We start from the raw sequence: 19,866 nt of genomic DNA, 5'->3' as shown, positions 1-19,866 counted from the left end.
CTTCTTTTTCTATCACCCCACTACTTGGCTATTCGTTAAACTGAATTGTGGGTGTGGTGAGGGGTGTATTTATAGGCATCTTGAGGTTTGGGAAACTTTGCCCATCCTGGTAGGATTGTACATCCATATGTCACTAGCTCATGGACTCTTGCCAATATGAAAGAAATGAATTTATCAGGTAAGTTCTTACATAATATATATATATATATATATATATATATATATATATATAAAATATATATATTTTGATTGGTCCCAAGAACTGCACTCCATACTTAAGGTGTGGTCTTACCAGGGATTAGTATAGTGACAGAATTATGCTTTCCTCCCTTACAGCAATGCCTCTTAATACATGCTAGTATCTTATTAGCTGCTCTGCATTGTGCGTCCAATCCTTAGCTTGTTATCTATTACTAGAACAAATATATATCCATAGCGCCAAAAGCAACCACAGAAGCTCCTGCCAAATGCGAGATCTCTCAACCAGATCTCATGAAAGAACTAAGAAATAATGCGATATGGGGAGCGCTATATACTTCCTGGAGGGGAGCTAATAGCTAAAGGTGGGATCTATAGGGTGAATGATTGAATTATACAGTAAATTTATATAATATAAATTTTAATGGGTAAAAATTAACTCCTCTATCCTAATATAACAAAAAATATATATATAATTTATACAAAAAAACTGAGTTAATAATAAACAAAAAACTGAGTTAATAATAAAAATACAAAGTGGATGGTAGGTCTTACTGAGACCTAAAGAGTATCTTAACTATGTATATTATTCCATAAATGTATACATTAACACCAATCCAGAGAGTGTCCTCTGAGGAAGGAAAAATAAAAGCTCCTATTAAAGTTCCTTGTGAAAAAGTTCTAAAAAACGTGTTACAAATGTCTCGGACAAAGTGCAAAGTGATGTCTATCGTAATCCAAAAGTGGAAAATATAATCTGTGTGCAAAAAACAATAATCCCATCTAATAATTCCCAGGATAAAGTTAATTCAATAGGATGATTCCAAAAATCAAAAAATATGTGTATATATGAAAAAAACTGAAAAAACTGTAAAACACTTGAGAATCTCAAAGAAAGGTGTACACCTTTAAAAATAAAAAATAAATGGTGATGTGTCAAAACAGTGAAAAAATACAGTGAAAATATATATATATATGCAATAAGTCCTTATATGGAAATACTGAATAAGTATCCTTAAATTTCCTTAGGTAATGTTGAACCACAAATGTGTAGTGGTAATCTTCTAGAAATAAGACGATCTTCTATAATAAATAAAAGTATATAGTGCAATAACGCTATTGACAATCTTAGCAATAGGTATTAAACTTACCAATATATAATGTGAACCTGAGCCGTATCAGTTATCTACGCGTTTCGGTCCTGAACAGGACCTTTCTCAAGACTGATAATGGTTGTGTGTGAATGTCTCCTTTAAAGGTGTCTTTGGCCAATAGTAGGACTGTAAACTGGCGCTAAAAGAACTCCTACGAAACCGGAAGTGATCGAACGTCTTGTCACTTCCGGTTTCTCCATAGTGACCCATACCGGAAGTCGTCATTATAATGACGTAATATCCAGTTTGCGCTACTTCCGGTGGAAAAACGCCCTTGTCTTTCTGGAATGATATTTGTTTTAGATATTGTAGAGGGGGCGACTTATGTGTCAAATATATATATATTTATTTATGTTTGGCTACTTGTGAGTGATGTTCAGTGGTAATCCCCGGACTCAGGTTCATATTACATGGTATCTATACCTATTCGATTGTCTTTGATTGCTGGAATATATTACATGCAGTAATAATAATGATAAATACAAAATGTAATGTAATAATAATAGTGACTTAGAGTATAGAATCCAGCATACTTTTGAAAACGTAATATTTTAAAAAAGGCATATTTTAAAAGACGTCATATTTTAAAAAACATCAAATTTTTAAACATTTTGTTTAAAAAACATCATATTGTGAGATATCATATCTTGGTGTTATTGGTACATAAACAATAGGGGTAGGTTATACCTCCACAACCATATCTTATATTTCAGAAGTATGAATTCATCCCATTTTGATTAAAAATAAAGATTCTATTATTATTATTATTAATATATATATATATATATATATATATATATATATATAAATAGTAATAAAAATGAAAGTAGAAATAAAAAAAAATACAGACCATATATAGAGAATATAATATTAATAACACTTAGTAATTGCATTTGAATAAGACTTGTAAAATGGGTGTAAAATGGACACTATTTTTGCAATATAATATTTGCATTTAACATTACATTATATTATCAGTACAACTCGCACTCTAATATTGAAAGGATATGTATACAAAGATCTATATGTCAATCTATATCTACCTTGAGCAGTGAGGTTGGGATATTGAGATTGATAATCAATAGGGTAGGGGTATAAAAAACATAATTTATGTAAGAACTTACCTGATAAATTCATTTCTTTCATATTAGCAAGAGTCCATGAGCTAGTGACGTATGGGATATACATTCCTACCAGGAGGGACAAAGTTTCCCAAACCTCAAAATGCCTATAAATACACCCCTCACCACACCCACAAATCAGTTTAACGAATAGCCAAGAAGTGGGGTGATAAAAAAAAAGTGCAAAAGCATAAAAAATAAGGAATTGGAATAATTGTGCTTTATACAAAAAAAATCATAACCACCACAAAAAAGGGTGGGCCTCATGGACTCTTGCTAATATGAAAGAAATTAATTTATCAGGTAAGTTCTTACATAAATTATGTTTTCTTTCATAAAATTAGCAAGAGTCCATGAGCTAGTGACATATGGGATAATGAATACCCAAGATGTGGATCTTCCACGCAAGAGTCACTAGAGAGGGAGGGATAAAATAAAGACAGCCAATTCCGCTGAAAAATAATCCACACCCAAAACAAAGTTTAAATCTTATAATGAAAAAAACTGATATTATAAGCAGAAGAATCAAACTGAAACAGCTGCCTGAAGTACTTTTCTACCAAAAACTGCTTCAGAAGAAGAAAACACATCAAAATGGTAGAATTTAGTAAAAGTATGCAAAGAAGACCAAGTTGCTGCTTTGCAAATCTGATCAACCGAAGCTTCATTCTTAAATGCCCAGGAAGTAGAGACTGACCTAGTCGAATGAGCTGAAATCCTTTGAGGCGGGGTTCTACCCGACTCAACATAAGCATGATGAATCAAAGACTTTAACCAAGATGCCAAAGAAATGGCAGAAGCCTTCTGACCTTTCCTAGAACCAGAAAATATAACAAATAGACTAGAAGTCTTTCGGAAATCTTTAGTAGCTTCAACATAATATTTCAAAGCTCTAACTACATCCAAAGAATGCAACGATCTTTCCTTAGAGTTCTTAGGATTAGGACACAATGAAGGAACCACAATTTCTCTACTAATGTTGTTAGAATTCACAACCTTAGGTAAAAATTTAAATGAAGTTCGCAACACCGCCTTATCCTGATGAAAAATCAGAAAAGGAGACTCACAAGAAAGAGCAGATAATTAAGAAACTCTTCTAGCAGAAGAGATGGCCAAAAGAAACAAAACTTTCCAAGAAAGTAATTTAATATCCAGCGAATGCATAGGTTCAAACGGAGGAGCTTGAAGAGCCCCCAGAACCAAATTCAAACTCCAAGGAGGAGAAATTGACTTAATGACAGGTTTTATACGAACCAGAGCCTGAACAAAACAATGAATATCAGGAAGACTAGCAATCTTTCTGTGAAAAAGAACAGAAAGAGCAGAGATTTGTCCTTTCAAGGAACTTGCAGACAAACCTTTATCCAAACCATCCTGAAGAAACTGTAAAATTCTAGGAATTCTAAAAGAATGCCAAGAAAAATGATGAGAAGAACACCAAGAAATGTAAGTCTTCCAGACTCGATAATATATCTTCCTAGATACAGATTTACGAGCCTGTAACATAGTATTAATTACGGAGTCAGAGAAACCTCTATTACTGAGAATCAAGCGTTCAATCTCCATACCTTCAAATTTAAGGATTTGAGATCCTGATGGAAAAAAGGACCTTGCGATAGAAGGTCTGGTCTTAACGGAAGAGTCCACGGTTGGCAAGTAGCCATCAGGACAAGATCCGCATACCAAAACCTGTGAGGCCATGCTGGATCCACCAGCAGAACAAACGAACGCTCCTTTAGAATATTGGGAATCACTCTTGGAAGAAGAACTAGAGGCGGAAAGATATAGGCAGGATGATACTTCCAAGGAAGTGACAATGCATCCACTGCCTCCGCCTGAGGATCCCTGGATCTGGACAGATACCTGGGAAGCTTCTTGTTTAGATGAGAAGCCATCAGATCTATTTCTGGAAGTCCCCACATTTGAACAATCTGAAGAAATACCTCTGGGTGAAGAGACCATTCGCCCGGATGTAACGTTTGGCGACTGAGATAATCCGCTTCCCAATTGTCTATACCTGGGATATGAACCGCAGAGATTAGACAGGAGCTGGATTCCGCCCATACAAGTATTCGAGATACTTCTTTCATAGCCAGAGGACTGTGAGTCCCTCCTTGATGATTGACATATGCCACGGTTGTGACATTGTCCGTCTGAAAACAAATGAACGACTCTCTCTTTAGAAGAGGCCACGACTGAAGAGATCTGAAAATTGCACGGAGTTCCAAAATGTTGATTGGTAATCTCGCCTCCTGAGATTCCCAAACCCCTTGTGCTGTCAGAGACCCCCATACAGCTCCCCAACCTGTCAGACTTGCATCTGTTGAGATCACAGTCCAGGTCGGAAGAACAAAAGAAGCCCCCTGAACTAAACGATGGTGGTCTGTCCACCACGTCAGAGAGTGTCGTACAATCGGTTTTAAAGACATTAATTGAGATATCTTTGTATAATCCCTGCACCACTGGTTCAGCATACAGAGCTGAAGAGGTCGCATGTGAAAATGAGCAAAGGGGATCGCGTCCGATGCAGCAGTCATAAGACCTAGAATTTCCATGCATAAGGCTACCGAAGGGAATGATTGAGACTGAAGGTTTCGACAAGCTGAAACCAATTTCAGACGTCTCTTGTCCGTCAGAGACAGAGTCATGGACACTGAATCTATCTGGAAACCTAAAAAGGTTACCCTTGTCTGAGGAATCAACGAACTCTTTGGTAAATTGATCCTCCAACCATGTTCTCGAAGAAATGATACAAGTCGATTCGTATGATATTCTGCTAAATGTGAAGACTGAGCAAGTAATAAGATATCGTCCAAATAAGGAAATACCACAATACCCTGTTCTCTGATTACAGATAGAAGGGCACCGAGAACCTTTGTAAAAATCCTTGGAGCTGTTGCTAGGCCAAACGGCAGAGCCACAAACTGGTAATGCTTGTCTAGGAAAGAGAATCTCAGAAACTGATAGTGATCTGGATGAATCGGAATATGCAGATATGCATCTTGTAAATCTATTGTGGACATATAATGCCCTTGCTGAACAAAAGGCAGAATAGTCCTTATAGTTACCATTTTGAATGTTGGTATCCTTACATAACGATTCAATATTTTTAAATCCAGAACTGGTCTGAAGGAATTCTCCTTCTTTGGTACAGTGAAAAGATTTGAGTAAAACCCCAGCCCCTATTCCAGGAACTGGCATAATTACTCCAGCCAACTCTAGATCTGAAACACATTTCAGAAATGCTTGAGCCTTCACTGGATTTATTGGGACACGGGAAAGAAAAAATCTTCTTGCAGGAGGCCTTACCTTGAAGCCTATTCTGTACCCTTGTGAAACAATGTTCTGAATCCAAAGATTGTGAATCGAATTGATCCAAATTTCTTTGAAAAATCGTAATCTGCCCCCTACCAGCTGGGCTGGAATGAGGGCCGCACCTTCATGTGGACTTGGGAGCTGGCTTTGGCTTTCTAAAAGGCTTGGATTTATTCCAGACTGGAGATGGTTTCCAAACTGATACCGCTCCTGTAGGGGAAGGATCAGGCTTTTGTTCCTTATTGTAACGAAAGGAACGAAAACGATTAGCAGACCTAAATTTACTTTTAGATTTTTTATCCTGTGGTAAAAAAGTTCCTTTCCCCCCAGTAACAGTTGAAATAATAGAATCCAACTGTGAACCAAACAATTTATTACCCTGGAAAGAAAGGGAAAGCAAAGTTGACTTAGAAGACATATCAGCATTCCAAGTTTTAAGCCATAAAGCTCTTCTAGCTAAAATAGCTAAAGACATATACCTGACATCAACCCTAATGATATCAAAGATGGCATCACAAATAAAATTATTAGCATGTTGAAGAAGATTAACAATGCTATGAGTATTATGATCTGTTACTTGTTGCGCTAAAGCTTCCAACCAGAAAGTTGAAGCTGCAGCAACATCCGCCAAAGATATAGCAGGTCTAAGAAGATTACCTGAACATAAGTAAGCTTTTCTTAGAAAGGATTCAATTTTCCTATCTAAAGGATCCTTAAAGGAAGTACTATCTGCCGTAGGAATAGTAGTACGTTTAGCAAGAGTAGAGATAGCCCCATCAACCTTAGGGATTTTGTCCCAAAACTCTAATCTGTCAGATGGCACAGGATATAATTGCTTAAACCGTTTAGAAGGAGTAAATTAATTACCCAAATTATTCCATTCCCTGGAAATTACTTCAGAAATAGCATCAGGGACGGGAAAAACCTCTGGAATAACTACAGGAGGTTTAAAAACCGTATTCAAACGTTTAGATTTAGTATCAAGAGGACCAGATTCCTCTATTTCTAATGCAATTAAGACTTCTTTAAGCAAAGAACGAATAAATTCCATTTTAAATAAATATGAAGATTTATCAGTATCAACCTCTGAAACAGAATCCTCTGAACCAGAAGAATCATTATCAGAATCAGAATGATGATGTTCATTTAAAAATTCATCTGAAAAATGAGAAGTTTTAAAAGACCTTTTACGTTTACTAGAAGGAGGAATAACAGACATAGCCTTCTTAATAGATTTAGAAACAAAATCTCTTATGTTAACAGGAACACCCTGAATATTAGATGTTGATGGAACAGCAACAGGTAATGGAACATTACAAAAGGAAATATTATCTGCATTAACAAGTTTGTCATGACATTCATTACAAACAACAGCCGGAGGAACAGTTACCACAAGTTTACAACAAATACACTGAACTTTGGTAGATCCAACATCAGGCAGCAATTTTCCAGAAGTATCTTCTGATTCAGGGTCAATCTGAGACATCTTGCAATATGTAATAGAAAAAACAACATATAAAGCAAAATTGATCAAATTCCTTAAAAGACAGTTTCAGGAATGGGAAAAAAATGCCAATGAACAAGCTTCTAGCAACCAGAAGCAAATAAACAATGAGACTTAAATAATGTGGAGACAATAATGACGCCCATATTTTTTAGCGCCAAAAAAGACGCCCACATTATTTGGAGCCTAAATGCTTTAAGCGCCAAAAATGACGCCACATCCGGTGACGCCGACATTTTTGGCGCAAAAACGTCAAAAAAATGACGCAACTTCCGGCGACAAGTATGATGCCGGAAATGACAAAGAAAATTCTTGCGCCAAAAAAGTCAGCGCCAAGAATGACGCAATAAAATGAAGCATTTTCAGCCCCCGCGAGCCTAACAGCCCACAGGAAAAAAAGTCAAATTTTAAGGTAAGGAAAAATTGATTATTCAAATGCATTATCCCAAATAATGAAACTGACTGTCTGAAATAAGGAATGTTGAACATCCTGAATCAAGGCAAATAAATGTTTAAACACATATATTTAGAACTTTATATAAAAGTGCCCAACCATAGCTTAGAGTGTCACAAAAATAAGACTTACTTACCCCAGGACACTCATCTACATGTAGTAGAAAGCCAAACCAGTACTGAAACGAGAATCAGTAGAGGTAATGGTATATATAAGAATATATTGTCGATCTGAAAAGGGAGGTAAGAGATGAATCTCTACGATCGATAACAGAGAACCTATGAAATAGACCCCGTAGAAGGAGATCATTGAATTCAAATAGGCAATACTCTCTTCACATCCCTCTGACATTCACTGCACACTGAGAGGAAAACCGGGCTCCAGCCTGCTGCGAAGCGCATATCAACGAAGAATCTAGCACAAACTTACTTCACCACCTCCATGGGAGGAAAAGTTTGTAAAACTGATTTGTGGGTGTGGTGAGGGGTGTATTTATAGGCATTTTTAGGTTTGGGAAACTTTGCCCCTCCTGGTAGGAATGTATATCCCATACGTCACTAGCTCATGGACTCTTGCTAATTACATGAAAGAAATATGATAATCAGTCCACAGAGAATTAGATGGGAATTCCGTAATTCTAAATTAATTGGTTTAATTAATTAATTAGTTCTGCTGTGTGTCTTAAAATGGTTCATAGGGGAATTAAAAAAGAAGAGGACCATGGGTTAATTCAAAAGGGATTAGCTCAGAGATGGTGGAATCTTGATATTATAACAGATGGAATATCTCCGTATTACTATTGAGACCCTTTGGGAATACACAGTCCATGTTAGAATCCATTTGGATTCTACTCTTAAGAGCTGCTTTTCAAAATCACCCCTCTCCAATTTTTAATGGGTTTGCATATACCCATATATTTGAGACTTTGGCTGTTACTATTGTGGACTTTAAAGTGTCTATACAGGGGGAAATCATCTTTCTTCCATTTGATTTGGAGTAGATGTTCACGTATTCTATCCTTAAGTTTCCTTGATGTTTGCCCTATATATTGGAGCCCACATCCACATTCAATCAAATATATGACTCCCATGTCTTGACATCTTATAACTTCTTTCATATGAAAGAGTTCTTTAGTTACCCATGATTGGAAAGTCTGTGTTTTCTTACCGTGTTTACATGCTTTGCATCAAAGACACAGAAAAAAAAACCTTTAAGTTGGTTGCCCAATGCATTTATCAATTTATTGCTTGGTTTCATGGGTACACTGGGTGCGATGATTGTTTTTAAGTTTTTTGTCTTTGGGAGTTTCACTTAAATTATTTCCAATAATATTCTTTTAAAAAATGCCAATGTTTTTTTTATTATCCTTTCTATTATGAATCTATTCTCACTGTATTCAGTGATGAAAGGGTCTTCTATAGTTGTGTTTTCATCACATTTTTTCTCCTTATATTTGTGTAGTGATTCCCTCTTTATGGCTTCCACCTCCTTTATCGTTTTGTCTATGGTGTTCTCCTCATATCCCCTTTCCATAAACCTCTCTTTTAAAATCTGTGATTGCTCTTTCCATTTACCAAGATCTGAGCAGTTTTTACGTATCCTCATAAGCTGACATTTGGGGATGTTAGACATCCATCTATGGAATAATATTAGTCTTAAGGACTAAGTTTGATTTCTTGTGTCTTTATTTAATATTAGTAGTTAATTTGTTGTTCCTTCTATGGGGCCTAGTTATCAAGCCGTCAACCTCAAATACGCTGGAATTCCGCAGCGTATTTGTGGCGAGGCTGATTCGCCTTAGTTATCAAAGGCTCGAGACCGGCTAAAGTAGAATTTAGTGACGTAAGCTTCGATCCGCCGGACTCAGTCCGACACAGATCGATTCTTACGTCACTCCAGATGTTCCGCACACAAGTACGGCACAATCTGACTACTTTTGCTAGTTATCAAATGACTAGCAGGTACGCTCGGCACTTTTCCGGCCCAGCGTACCTGGTTTTCAAACCGCCACCCCTGGAGGCGGCGGATCCCATAGGAATCAATGGGAGTCTGACCATAGCGAAAGTACAAGTTCGCTGCTGACAGACATCCCATTCATTCCTATGGGAGCTGTCTGCACCTAACACCCTAACATGTACCCGAGTCTAAGCACCGCTAATCTGACCCCCCCTACACCAACTAAATAAATGTATTACCCCCTAAACCGCCGCTCCCGGAGCCCACCGCAAGCTACTCTATACATATTAACCCCTAAACCGCCGCTCCCGGAGCCCACCGCAAGCTACTCTATACATATTAACCCCTAAACCGCCGCTCCCGGAGCCCACCGCAACTATAATAAATGTATTAACCCCTAAACCGCCGCTCCCTGAACCCGTCGCCACCTATAATAAATTTATTAACCCCTAATCTGCCCCCCTACACCGTCGCCACCTATAATAAATTTATTAACCCCTATCCTGCCCCCCACTACGCCGCCGCCGCCACTGTAATAAAATTATTAACCCCTAAACCTAAGTCTAACACTAACCCTAACGCCCCCCTAACTTAAATATTAATTAAATAAATCTAAATAATATTTTTATTATTAACTAAATTAATCCTATTTAAAACTAAATACTTACCTTTAAAATAAACCCTAATATAGCTACAATGTAATTAATAATTATATTCTAGCTATTTTAGGATTTATATTTATTTTACAGGTAACTTTCAATTTATTTTAACCAGGTACAATAGCTATTAAATAGTTATTAACTATTTAATAGCTTACCTAGCTAAAATAAACTGAAATTTACCTGTAAAATAAATCCTAACCTAAGTTACAATTACACCTAACACTACACTATACTTTAATAAATTATTCCTATTTAAAACTAAATACTTACCAGTAAAATAAACCCTAATATAGCTACAATATAAATAATAATTATATTGTAGCTATCTTAGGATTTATATTTATTTTACAGGTAACTTTGTATTTATTTTAGCTAGTTAGAATAGTTATTAAATAGTTATTAACTATTTAGTAACTACCTAGCTAAAAGAAATACAAAATTAACTGTAAAATAAATCCTAACCTAAGTTACAATTAAACCTAAGACAATTAAACCTAATCCAAGATGGCGTCCCCTCAATTCCGATTGTTCCGATCAGCCAATAGAATGCGAGCTCAATCTGATTGGCTGATTCCATCAGCCAATCAGATTTTTCCTACCTTAATTCCGATTGGCTGATAGAATCCTATCAGCCAATCGGAATTGAGGGGACGCCATCTTGGATGACGTCCCTTAAAGGAGCCTTCATTCGTCGTAGTCCGTCGGTGAAGAAGGAGGTTCCGCGTCGGCGGGAGGAAGATTCAAGACCCGGCTTGGAAGATGACATCGCCCGGATAGAAGACATCTTCAGCGCCTCTTGGAAGATGACATCGGCCGGATCAAAGACTTCTTCAGCGCCGCCTGGATGATGACTTCATCGGATGGAAGATTTCTTCAGCGCCGCTTGGAGGATTAACTTCTTCCGCTCCGGATGTCCACTTCGGTTCCATCGCTGCTCGGCTGAGTGAAGACAAGGTAGGATGATCTTCAGGGGATTAGTGTTAGGTTTTTGTAAGGGGGGTTTGGGTTAGATTAGGGGTATGTGGGTGGTGGGTTTTAATGTTGGGGGGGTTGTATTTTTCTTTTACAGGCAAAAGAGCTGTTTTCTTTGGGGCATGCCCCCACAAATGGCCCTTTTAAGGGCTGGTAAGGTAAAAGAGCTTTGAACTTTATTTAATTTAGAATAGGGTAGTGCATTTTTTTTATTTTGGGGGGTTTGTTATTTTATTAGGGGGCTTAGATTAGGTGTAAGTAGCTTAAAATTGTTGTAATATTTTTAAAATGTTTGTAACTTATTTTTTTATTTTTTGTAACTTAGCTTTTTTTATTTTTTGTACTTTAGTTAGTTTATGTAATTGTATTTAATTGTAGTTATTTGTAGGTAGTTTATTTAATTAATTTAATGATAGTGTAGTATTAGGTTTAATTGTAACTTAGGTTAGGATTTATTTTACAGGTAATTTTGTATTTCTTTTAGCTAGGTAGTTATTAAATAGTTAATAACTATTTAATAACTATTCTAACTAGCTAAAATAAATACAAAGTTACCTGTAAAATAAATATAAATCCTAAGATAGCTAGAATATAATTATTATTTATATTGTAGCTATATTAGGGTTTATTTTACAGGTAAGTATTTAGTTGTAAATAGAAATAATTTATTAAAGTATAGTGTAGTGTTAGGTGTAATTGTAACTTAGGTTAGGATTTATTTTACAGGTAAATTTCAGTTTATTTTAGCTAGGTAAGCTATTAAAAAGTTAATAACTATTTAATAGCTATTGTACCTAGTTAAAATAAATTGAAAGTTGCCTGTAAAATAAAAATAAATCCTAAAATAGCTAGAATATAATTATTATTTATATTGTAGCTATATTAGGGTTTATTTTATAGGTAAGTATTTAGTTTTAAATAGGATTAATTTAGTTAATAATAAAAATATTATTTAGATTTATTTAATTAATATTTAAGTTAGGGGGGCGTTAGGGTAAGTGTTAGACTTAGGTTTAGGGGTTAATAATTTTATTACAGTGGCGGCGGTGTAGTGGGGGGCAGGATAGGGGTTAATAAATTTATTATAGGTGACGACGTTGTAGGGGGGGCAGGATAGGGGTTAATAAATTTAATATAGGTTGCGGCGGGTTCAGGGAGCGACGGTTTAGGGGTTAAACTATTTATTTAGTTTCGGCGAGGTGCGGGATCAGCAGGATAGGGGTTAATAATTTTATTATAGAGGGCAACGGTATAGGGGGGGCAGGATAGGGGTTACTAGGTATACTGTAGGTGGCAGCGGTGTCCGGGAGCGGCGGTTTAGGGGTTAATACATTTATAAGACTTGCGGCAGGGTCTAGGAGCGGCGGTTTAGGGGTTAATACATTTATAAGACTTGCGGCAGGGTCTAGGAGCGGCGGTTTAGGGGTTAATACATTTATAAGACTTGCGGCAGGGTCTAGGAGCGGCGGTTTAGGGGGTTAATACATTTATAAAACTTGCGGCAGGGTCTAGGAGCGGCGGTTTAGGGGTTAATACATTTATAAGACTTGCAGCAGGGTCTAGGAGCGGCGGTTTAGGGGTTAATACATTTATAAGACTTGCAGCAGGGTCTAGGAGCGGCGGTTTAGGGGTTAATACATTTATAAGACTTGCGGCAGGGTCTACGAGCGGCGGTTTAGGGGTTAATACATTTATAAGACTTGCGGCAGGGTCTACGAGCGGCGGTTTAGGGGTTAATACATTTATAAGACTTGCGGCAGGGTCTAGGAGCGGCGGTTTAGGGGTTAGTAACTTTGAGTTGCGGGGGGCTCCGGGGGTGCCGGTATAGGGGGTAGAACAGTGTAGTTTAGTGTGGGTGCTTAGTGACAGGCTAGCAATAAAGCTGTGAAAAAGCCGAAGAGCAGCGAGATCGGATGAGTGATAACTCTCACAGTCCGCTGCTCATCCCCCCGCGGCTTTTTGACAGCTTTATTTGATAAATTAGGCGAACGTATTCAAGGTCTGCGGCGGCGAAGGTAGGCGAGCTTAGGCGGACGTATTGGGCCGGCGAAGCCAGAAAAGTAGACGGCTTGATAACTACCCCCCTTTGGCCTAGATTTGGAGTTCGGCGGTAGAAGGGCTGTTAACGCTCCGCGGGCTTTTTTCTGGCCGCACCATAAATTTAACTCTGGTATCGAGAGTTCAAACAAATGCTGCGTTAGGCTCCAAAAAAGGAGCGTAGAGCATTTTTACCGCAAATGCAACTCTCGATACCAGAGTTGCTTACGGACGCGGCCAGCCTCAAAAACGTGCTCGTGCACGATATCCCCATAGGAAACAATGGGGCTGTTTGAGCTGAAAAAAAACCTAACACCTGCAAAAAAGCAGCGTTCAGCTCCTAACGCAGCCCCATTGTTTCCTATGGGGAAACACTTCCTACGTCTGCACCTAACACTCTAACATGTACCCCGAGTCTAAACACCCCTAACCTTACACTTATTAACCCCTAATCTGCCGCCCCCGCTATCGCTGACCCCTGCATATTATTTTTAACCCCTAATCTGCCGCTCCGTAAACCGCCGCAACCTACGTTATCCCTATGTACCCCTAATCTGCTGCCCTAACATCGCCGACCCCTATATTATATTTATTAACCCCTAATCTGCCCCCCACAACGTCGCCAACACCTGCCTACACTTATTAACCCCTAATCTGCCGAGCGGACCTGAGCGCTACTATAATAAATGTATTAACCCCTAATCCGCCTCACTAACCCTATCATAAATAGTATTAACCCCTAATCTGCCCTCCCTAACATCGCCGACACCTAACTTCAATTATTAACCCCTAATCTGACGACCGGAGCTCACCGCTACTATAATAAATGGATTAACCCCTAAAGCTAAGTCTAACCCTAACACTAACACCCCCCTAAGTTAAATATAATTTAAATCTAACGAAATAAATTAACTCTTATTAAATAAATTATTCCTATTTAAAGCTAAATACTTACCTGTAAAATAAACCCTAATATAGCTACAATATAAATTATAATTATATTATAGCTATTTTAGGATTTATATTTATTTTACAGGCAACTTGGTAATTATTTTAACCAGGTACAATAGCTATTTAATAGTTACCTAGTTAAAATAATAACAAATTTACCTGTAAAATAAATCCTAACCTAAGATATAATTAAACCTAACACTACCCTATCAATAAATTAATTAAATAAACTACCTACAATTACCTACAATTAACCTAACACTACACTATCAATAAATTAATTAAACACAATTGCTACAAATAAATACAATTACATAAACTAGCTAAAGTACAAAAAATAAAAAAGAACTAAGTTACAAAAAATAAAAAAATATTTACAAACATAAGAAAAATATTACAACAATTTTAAACTAATTACACCTACTCTAAGCCCCCTAATAAAATAACAAAGCCCCCCAAAATAAAAAATTCCCTACCCTATTCTAAATTAAAAAAGGTAAAAGCTCTTTTACCTTACCAGCCCTGAACAGGGCCCTTTGCGGGGCATGCCCCAAGAATTTCAGCTCTTTTGCCTGTAAAAAAAACCATACAATACCCCCCCCCAACATTACAACCCACCACCCACATACTCCTAATCTAACCCAAACCCCCCTTAAATAAACCTAACACTAAGCCCCTGAAGATCTTCCTACCTTGTCTTCACCATCCAGGTTCACCGATCCGTCCTGAAGAGCTCCTCCGATGTCCTGATCCAAGCCCAAGCGGGGGGCTGAAGAGGTCCATGATCCGGTCAAAGTCTTCATCCAAGCGGGGCAGAAGAGGATCTTCCATCCGATTGAAGTCTTCATCCAAGCAGCATCCATCCGGAGCGAAGCGGCAGGATCCTGAAGACCTCCAGCGCGGAACATCCGATCAGCCAATAGAATGCGAGCTCAATCTGATTGGCTGATCGGATCAGCCAATCGGATTGAACTTGATTCTGATTGGCTGATTCCATCAGCCAATCAGAAAATTCCTACCTTAATTCCGATTGGCTGATAGAATCCTATCAGCCAATCGGAATTCGAGGGACGCCATCTTGGATGACGTCCCTTAAAGGAACAGTCATTCGTCGTTCAGTCGTCGGGCCGGATGGATGTTCCGCGCTGGAGGTCTTCAGGATCCTGCCGCTTCGCTCCGGATGGATGCTGCTTGGATGAAGACTTCAATCGGATGGAAGATCCTCTTCTGCCCCGCTTGGATGAAGACTTTGACCGGATCATGGACCTCTTCAGCCCCCCGCTTGGGCTTGGATCAGGACATCGGAGGAGCTCTTCAGGACGGATCGGTGAACCTGGATGGTGAAGACAAGGTAGGAAGATCTTCAGGGGCTTAGTGTTAGGTTTATTTAAGGGGGGTTTGGGTTAGATTAGGGGTATGTGGGTGGTGGGTTGTAATGTTGGGGGGGGGGTATTGTATTTTTTTTTTTACAGGCAAAAGAGCTGAAATTCTTGGGGCATGCCCCGCAAAGGACCCTGTTCAGGGCTGGTAAGGTAAAAGAGCTTTTACCTTTTTTAATTTAGAATAGGGTAGGGAATTTTTTATTTTGGGGGGCTTTGTTATTTTATTAGGGGGCTTAGAGTAGGTGTAATTAGTTTAAAATTGTTGTAATATTTTTCTTATGTTTGTAAATATTTTTTTATTTTTTGTAACTTAGTTCTTTTTTATTTTTTGTACTTTAGCTAGTTTATGTAATTGTATTTATTTGTAGCAATTGTGTTTAATTAATTTATTGATAGTGTAGTGTTAGGTTAATTGTAGGTAATTGTAGGTAGTTTATTTAATTAATTTATTGATAGGGTAGTGTTAGGTTTAATTATATCTTAGGTTAGGATTTATTTTACAGGTAAATTTGTTATTATTTTAACTAGGTAACTATTAAATAGCTATTGTACCTGGTTAAAATAATTACCAAGTTGCCTGTAAAATAAATATAAATCCTAAAATAGCTATAATATAATTATAATTTATATTGTAGCTATATTAGGGTTTATTTTACAGGTAAGTATTTAGCTTTAAATAGGAATAATTTATTTAATAAGAGTTAATTTATTTCGTTAGATTTAAATTATATTTAACTTAGGGGGGTGTTAGTGTTAGGGTTAGACTTAGCTTTAGGGGTTAATCCATTTATTATAGTAGCGGTGAGCTCCGGTCGTCAGATTAGGGGTTAATAATTGAAGTTAGGTGTCGGCGATGTTAGGGAGGGCAGATTAGGGGTTAATACTATTTATTATAGGGTTAGTGAGGCGGATTAGGGGTTAATACATTTATTATAGTAGCGCTCAGGTCCGCTCGGCAGATTAGGGGTTAATAAGTGTAGGCAGGTGTCGGCGACGTTGAGGGGGGCAGATTAGGGGTTAATAAATATAATATAGGGGTCGGCGGTGTTAGGGGCAGCAGATTAGGGGTACATAGGGATAACGTAGGTGGCGGCGCTTTGCGGTCAGAAGATTAGGGGTTAATTATTTTAAGTAGCTGGCGGCGACGTTGTGGGGGGCAGGTTAGGGGTTAATAAATGTAATACAGGGGTCGGCGGGGTTAGGTGCAGCAGATTAGGGGTACATAAGTATAACGTAGGTGGCGGTCGGCAGATTAGGGGTTAAAAATTTTTAATCGAGTGGCGGCGATGTGGGGGGAGCTCGGTTTAGGGGTACATAGGTAGTTTATGGGTGTTAGTGTACTTTAGGGTACAGTAGTTAAGAGCTTTATGAACCGGCGTTAGCCCAGAAAGCTCTTAACTACTGCTATTTTCCTGCGGCTGGAGTTTTGTCGTTAGAGCTCTAACGCTCACTTCAGAAACGACTCTAAATACCGGCGTTAGGAAGATCCCATTGAAAAGATAGGATACGCAATTGACGTAAGGGGATCTGCGGTATGGAAAAGTCGCGGCTGAAAAGTGAGCGTTAGACCCTTTAATCACTGACTCCAAATACCAGCGGGCGGCCAAAACCAGCGTTAGGAGCCTCTAACGCTGGTTTTCACGGCTAACGCCAAACTCCAAATCTAGGCCTTTGTGTCTTAATCTCAAGAATGCTTTAGAGAGATATTTGCATAAATTAGATGTTGTTAGATCATGGAAGTATTACATTGATGGATTTCAGGCAAACCTCTAGTTTATCAACTTTTCTGGTTCTAGGAAATGACAGAACGTTTCTGCTGCTTCTTTGGTCTCTTGGTTGAAACTTGCTTTTAAGAATGAAGCTTCAGTTGACCAAATTTGCAAGGCAGCTCTTTGGTCTTCTTTGCATACTTTTAATAATTTCTACCATTTTGATGTTTTTGCTTCTTCTGAGGCAGCCTTTTGTAAGAAAGTCCTTTAGGCAGTTGTTTTGTGGATTTAGTTTTTCAGTGAAAAAAGATGTTTCTAATCCCACACTTCATGTCTCATTACTTTACCGGGAGTAATTGATTGTGGACTCTCACCACGGGCGCGATCCGATATAGATCGCAGTTTGCGGCGCAAGCGAGGGAACCGGCGTCGCCCGCAGTTTCAGCTCGCAACTCGAGCTATCCCATATAAGTCGCCGTCAGATGCTAACGTCCCGTAAGTCTGTCAAACCAGCGATGTGCAGAAATCTGCGCAAGTACAAATTTCTGGCGTCGCCAGTGACTTGCGGCACGTTAGAAACTGCCGGCGCCTATAAAACCTGACTAAAGTCTAAAACACCCGCACTGTCTAACACGCCTCCCTAACATAGCCCGACACGTCTAACACGCCTCCCTAACATAGCCCGACACGTCTAACCCTCTATCCGCTATCCCCCCTCACTAGCCTAACAATAAAAAAGCTATTAACCCCTAAACCGCCGCTCCCGTACCCCGCCGCAACCTAATAAAGTTATTAACCCCTAAACCGCCGCTCCCGTACCCTGCCGCCAGCTATATTATATCTATAACCCCCTAAAGTGAGCCCCTAACACCGCCGCCATCTATATTAAAATTATTAACCCCTAATGTAAGCCCCTTACACCGCCGCCATCTCTATTAAAATGATTAACCCCTAATTTAATCTACCTACCCCGCCGCCAGCTATATTATCTATATTAACCCTAAGTATATTATAGTTAATATAGGTATTACATTATATATATTAACTATATTAACCCTAATTATATTAGGGTTAATATAGTTAATATAGTTACTATAGTATTTATATTAACTATATTAACTCTATCTAACCCTAACTAAATTTATATTAAATTAATCTAATTCATTTATAAACTAAAATATTCCTATTTAAATCTAAATACTTACCTATAAAATAAACCCTAAGATAGCTACAATATAATTAATAATTACATTGTAGCTATGTTAGGGTTAATATTTATTTTACAGGTAAATTGTTAATTATTTTAACTAGGTATAATAGCTATTAAATAGTTATTAACTATTTAATATCTACCTAGTTAAAATAATTACCCAATTACCTGTAAAATAAATCCTAACCTAAGTTACAAATACACCTACACTATCAATAAATTTAATAAACTACAAACATCTATCTAAAAATACAATTAAATTAACTAAACTACAAAAAAAAACAACACTAAATTACAAAAAATAAAAAAAAGATTACAAGATTTTTAAGCTAATTACACCTATTCTAAGCCCCCTAATAAAATAATAAACCCCCAAAATAAAAAAAATTCCCTGCCCTATTCTAAATTAAACAAATTTCAAAGCTCTTTACCTTACCAGCCCTTAAAAGGGCCTTTTGTGGGGCATGCCCCAAAGAATTCAGCTCTTTTGCATACAAATACAATACCCCCCCCCATTACAACCCACCACCCACATACCCCTATTCTAAAACCACCCAAACCCCCCTTAAAAAAGCCTAACACTACCCCCCTGAAGATCTCCCTACCTTGTCTTCACCACACCGGGCCGAACTCCTGATCCGATCCGGGCGATGTCTTCCTCCAAGCGGCAAAGAAGAATTCTTCCTCCGGCGATGTCTTCCTCAAAGCGGCAAAGAAGAATTCTTCCTCCGGCGACGTCTTCCTCCAAGCGGCAGCAAAGTCTTCATTCTTCCGGCGGCATCTTCAATCTTCTTTCTTCGCTCCGCCGCCGCGGAGCATCCATCCCGGCCGACTGCTGAACTACGAATGAGGTACCTTTAAATGACGTCATCCAAGATGGCGTCCGCCGAATTCCGATTGGCTGATAGGATTCTATCAGCCAATCGGAATTAAGTTAGAAAAATCTGATTGGCTGACTGAATCAGCCAATCAGATTCAAGTTCAATCCGATTGGCTGATCCAATCAGCCAATCAGATTGAGCTCGCATTCTATTGGCTGTTCCGATCAGCCAATAGAATGCGAGCTCAATCTGATTGGCTGTTCGGATCAGCCAATCGGATTGAACTTGAATCTGATTGGCTGATTCAATCAGCCAATCAGATTTTTCTAACTTAATTCCGATTGGCTGATAGAATCCTATCAGCCAATCAGTTTATTTAAGGGGGGTTTGGGTTAGATTAGGGGTATGTGGGTGGTGGGT

At 38.2% G+C, this 19,866-nt stretch overlaps 1 protein-coding gene across 1 annotated transcript in view; it reads right to left on the bottom strand.

Moving 5' to 3' along the window:
- The window catches only part of LRRC43 (leucine rich repeat containing 43), a 258,073-nt gene that overhangs the window by 33,118 nt on the left and 205,089 nt on the right, over positions 1–19,866 (bottom strand). Inside the window, exon 11 of the mRNA XM_053699766.1 lies at positions 9,138–9,382. Coding sequence (XP_053555741.1) covers positions 9,138–9,382 — 245 coding nt within the window. The remainder of the gene's footprint in view (positions 1–9,137; positions 9,383–19,866) is intronic.

This window comes from Bombina bombina, chromosome 2, assembly GCF_027579735.1.
Source record: "Bombina bombina isolate aBomBom1 chromosome 2, aBomBom1.pri, whole genome shotgun sequence".
Lineage (NCBI taxonomy): Eukaryota > Metazoa > Chordata > Amphibia > Anura > Bombinatoridae > Bombina > Bombina bombina.
The sequence above is the reverse complement of the archived record's forward strand: the minus strand, read 5'-3'. Positions and strand labels throughout refer to the sequence as shown.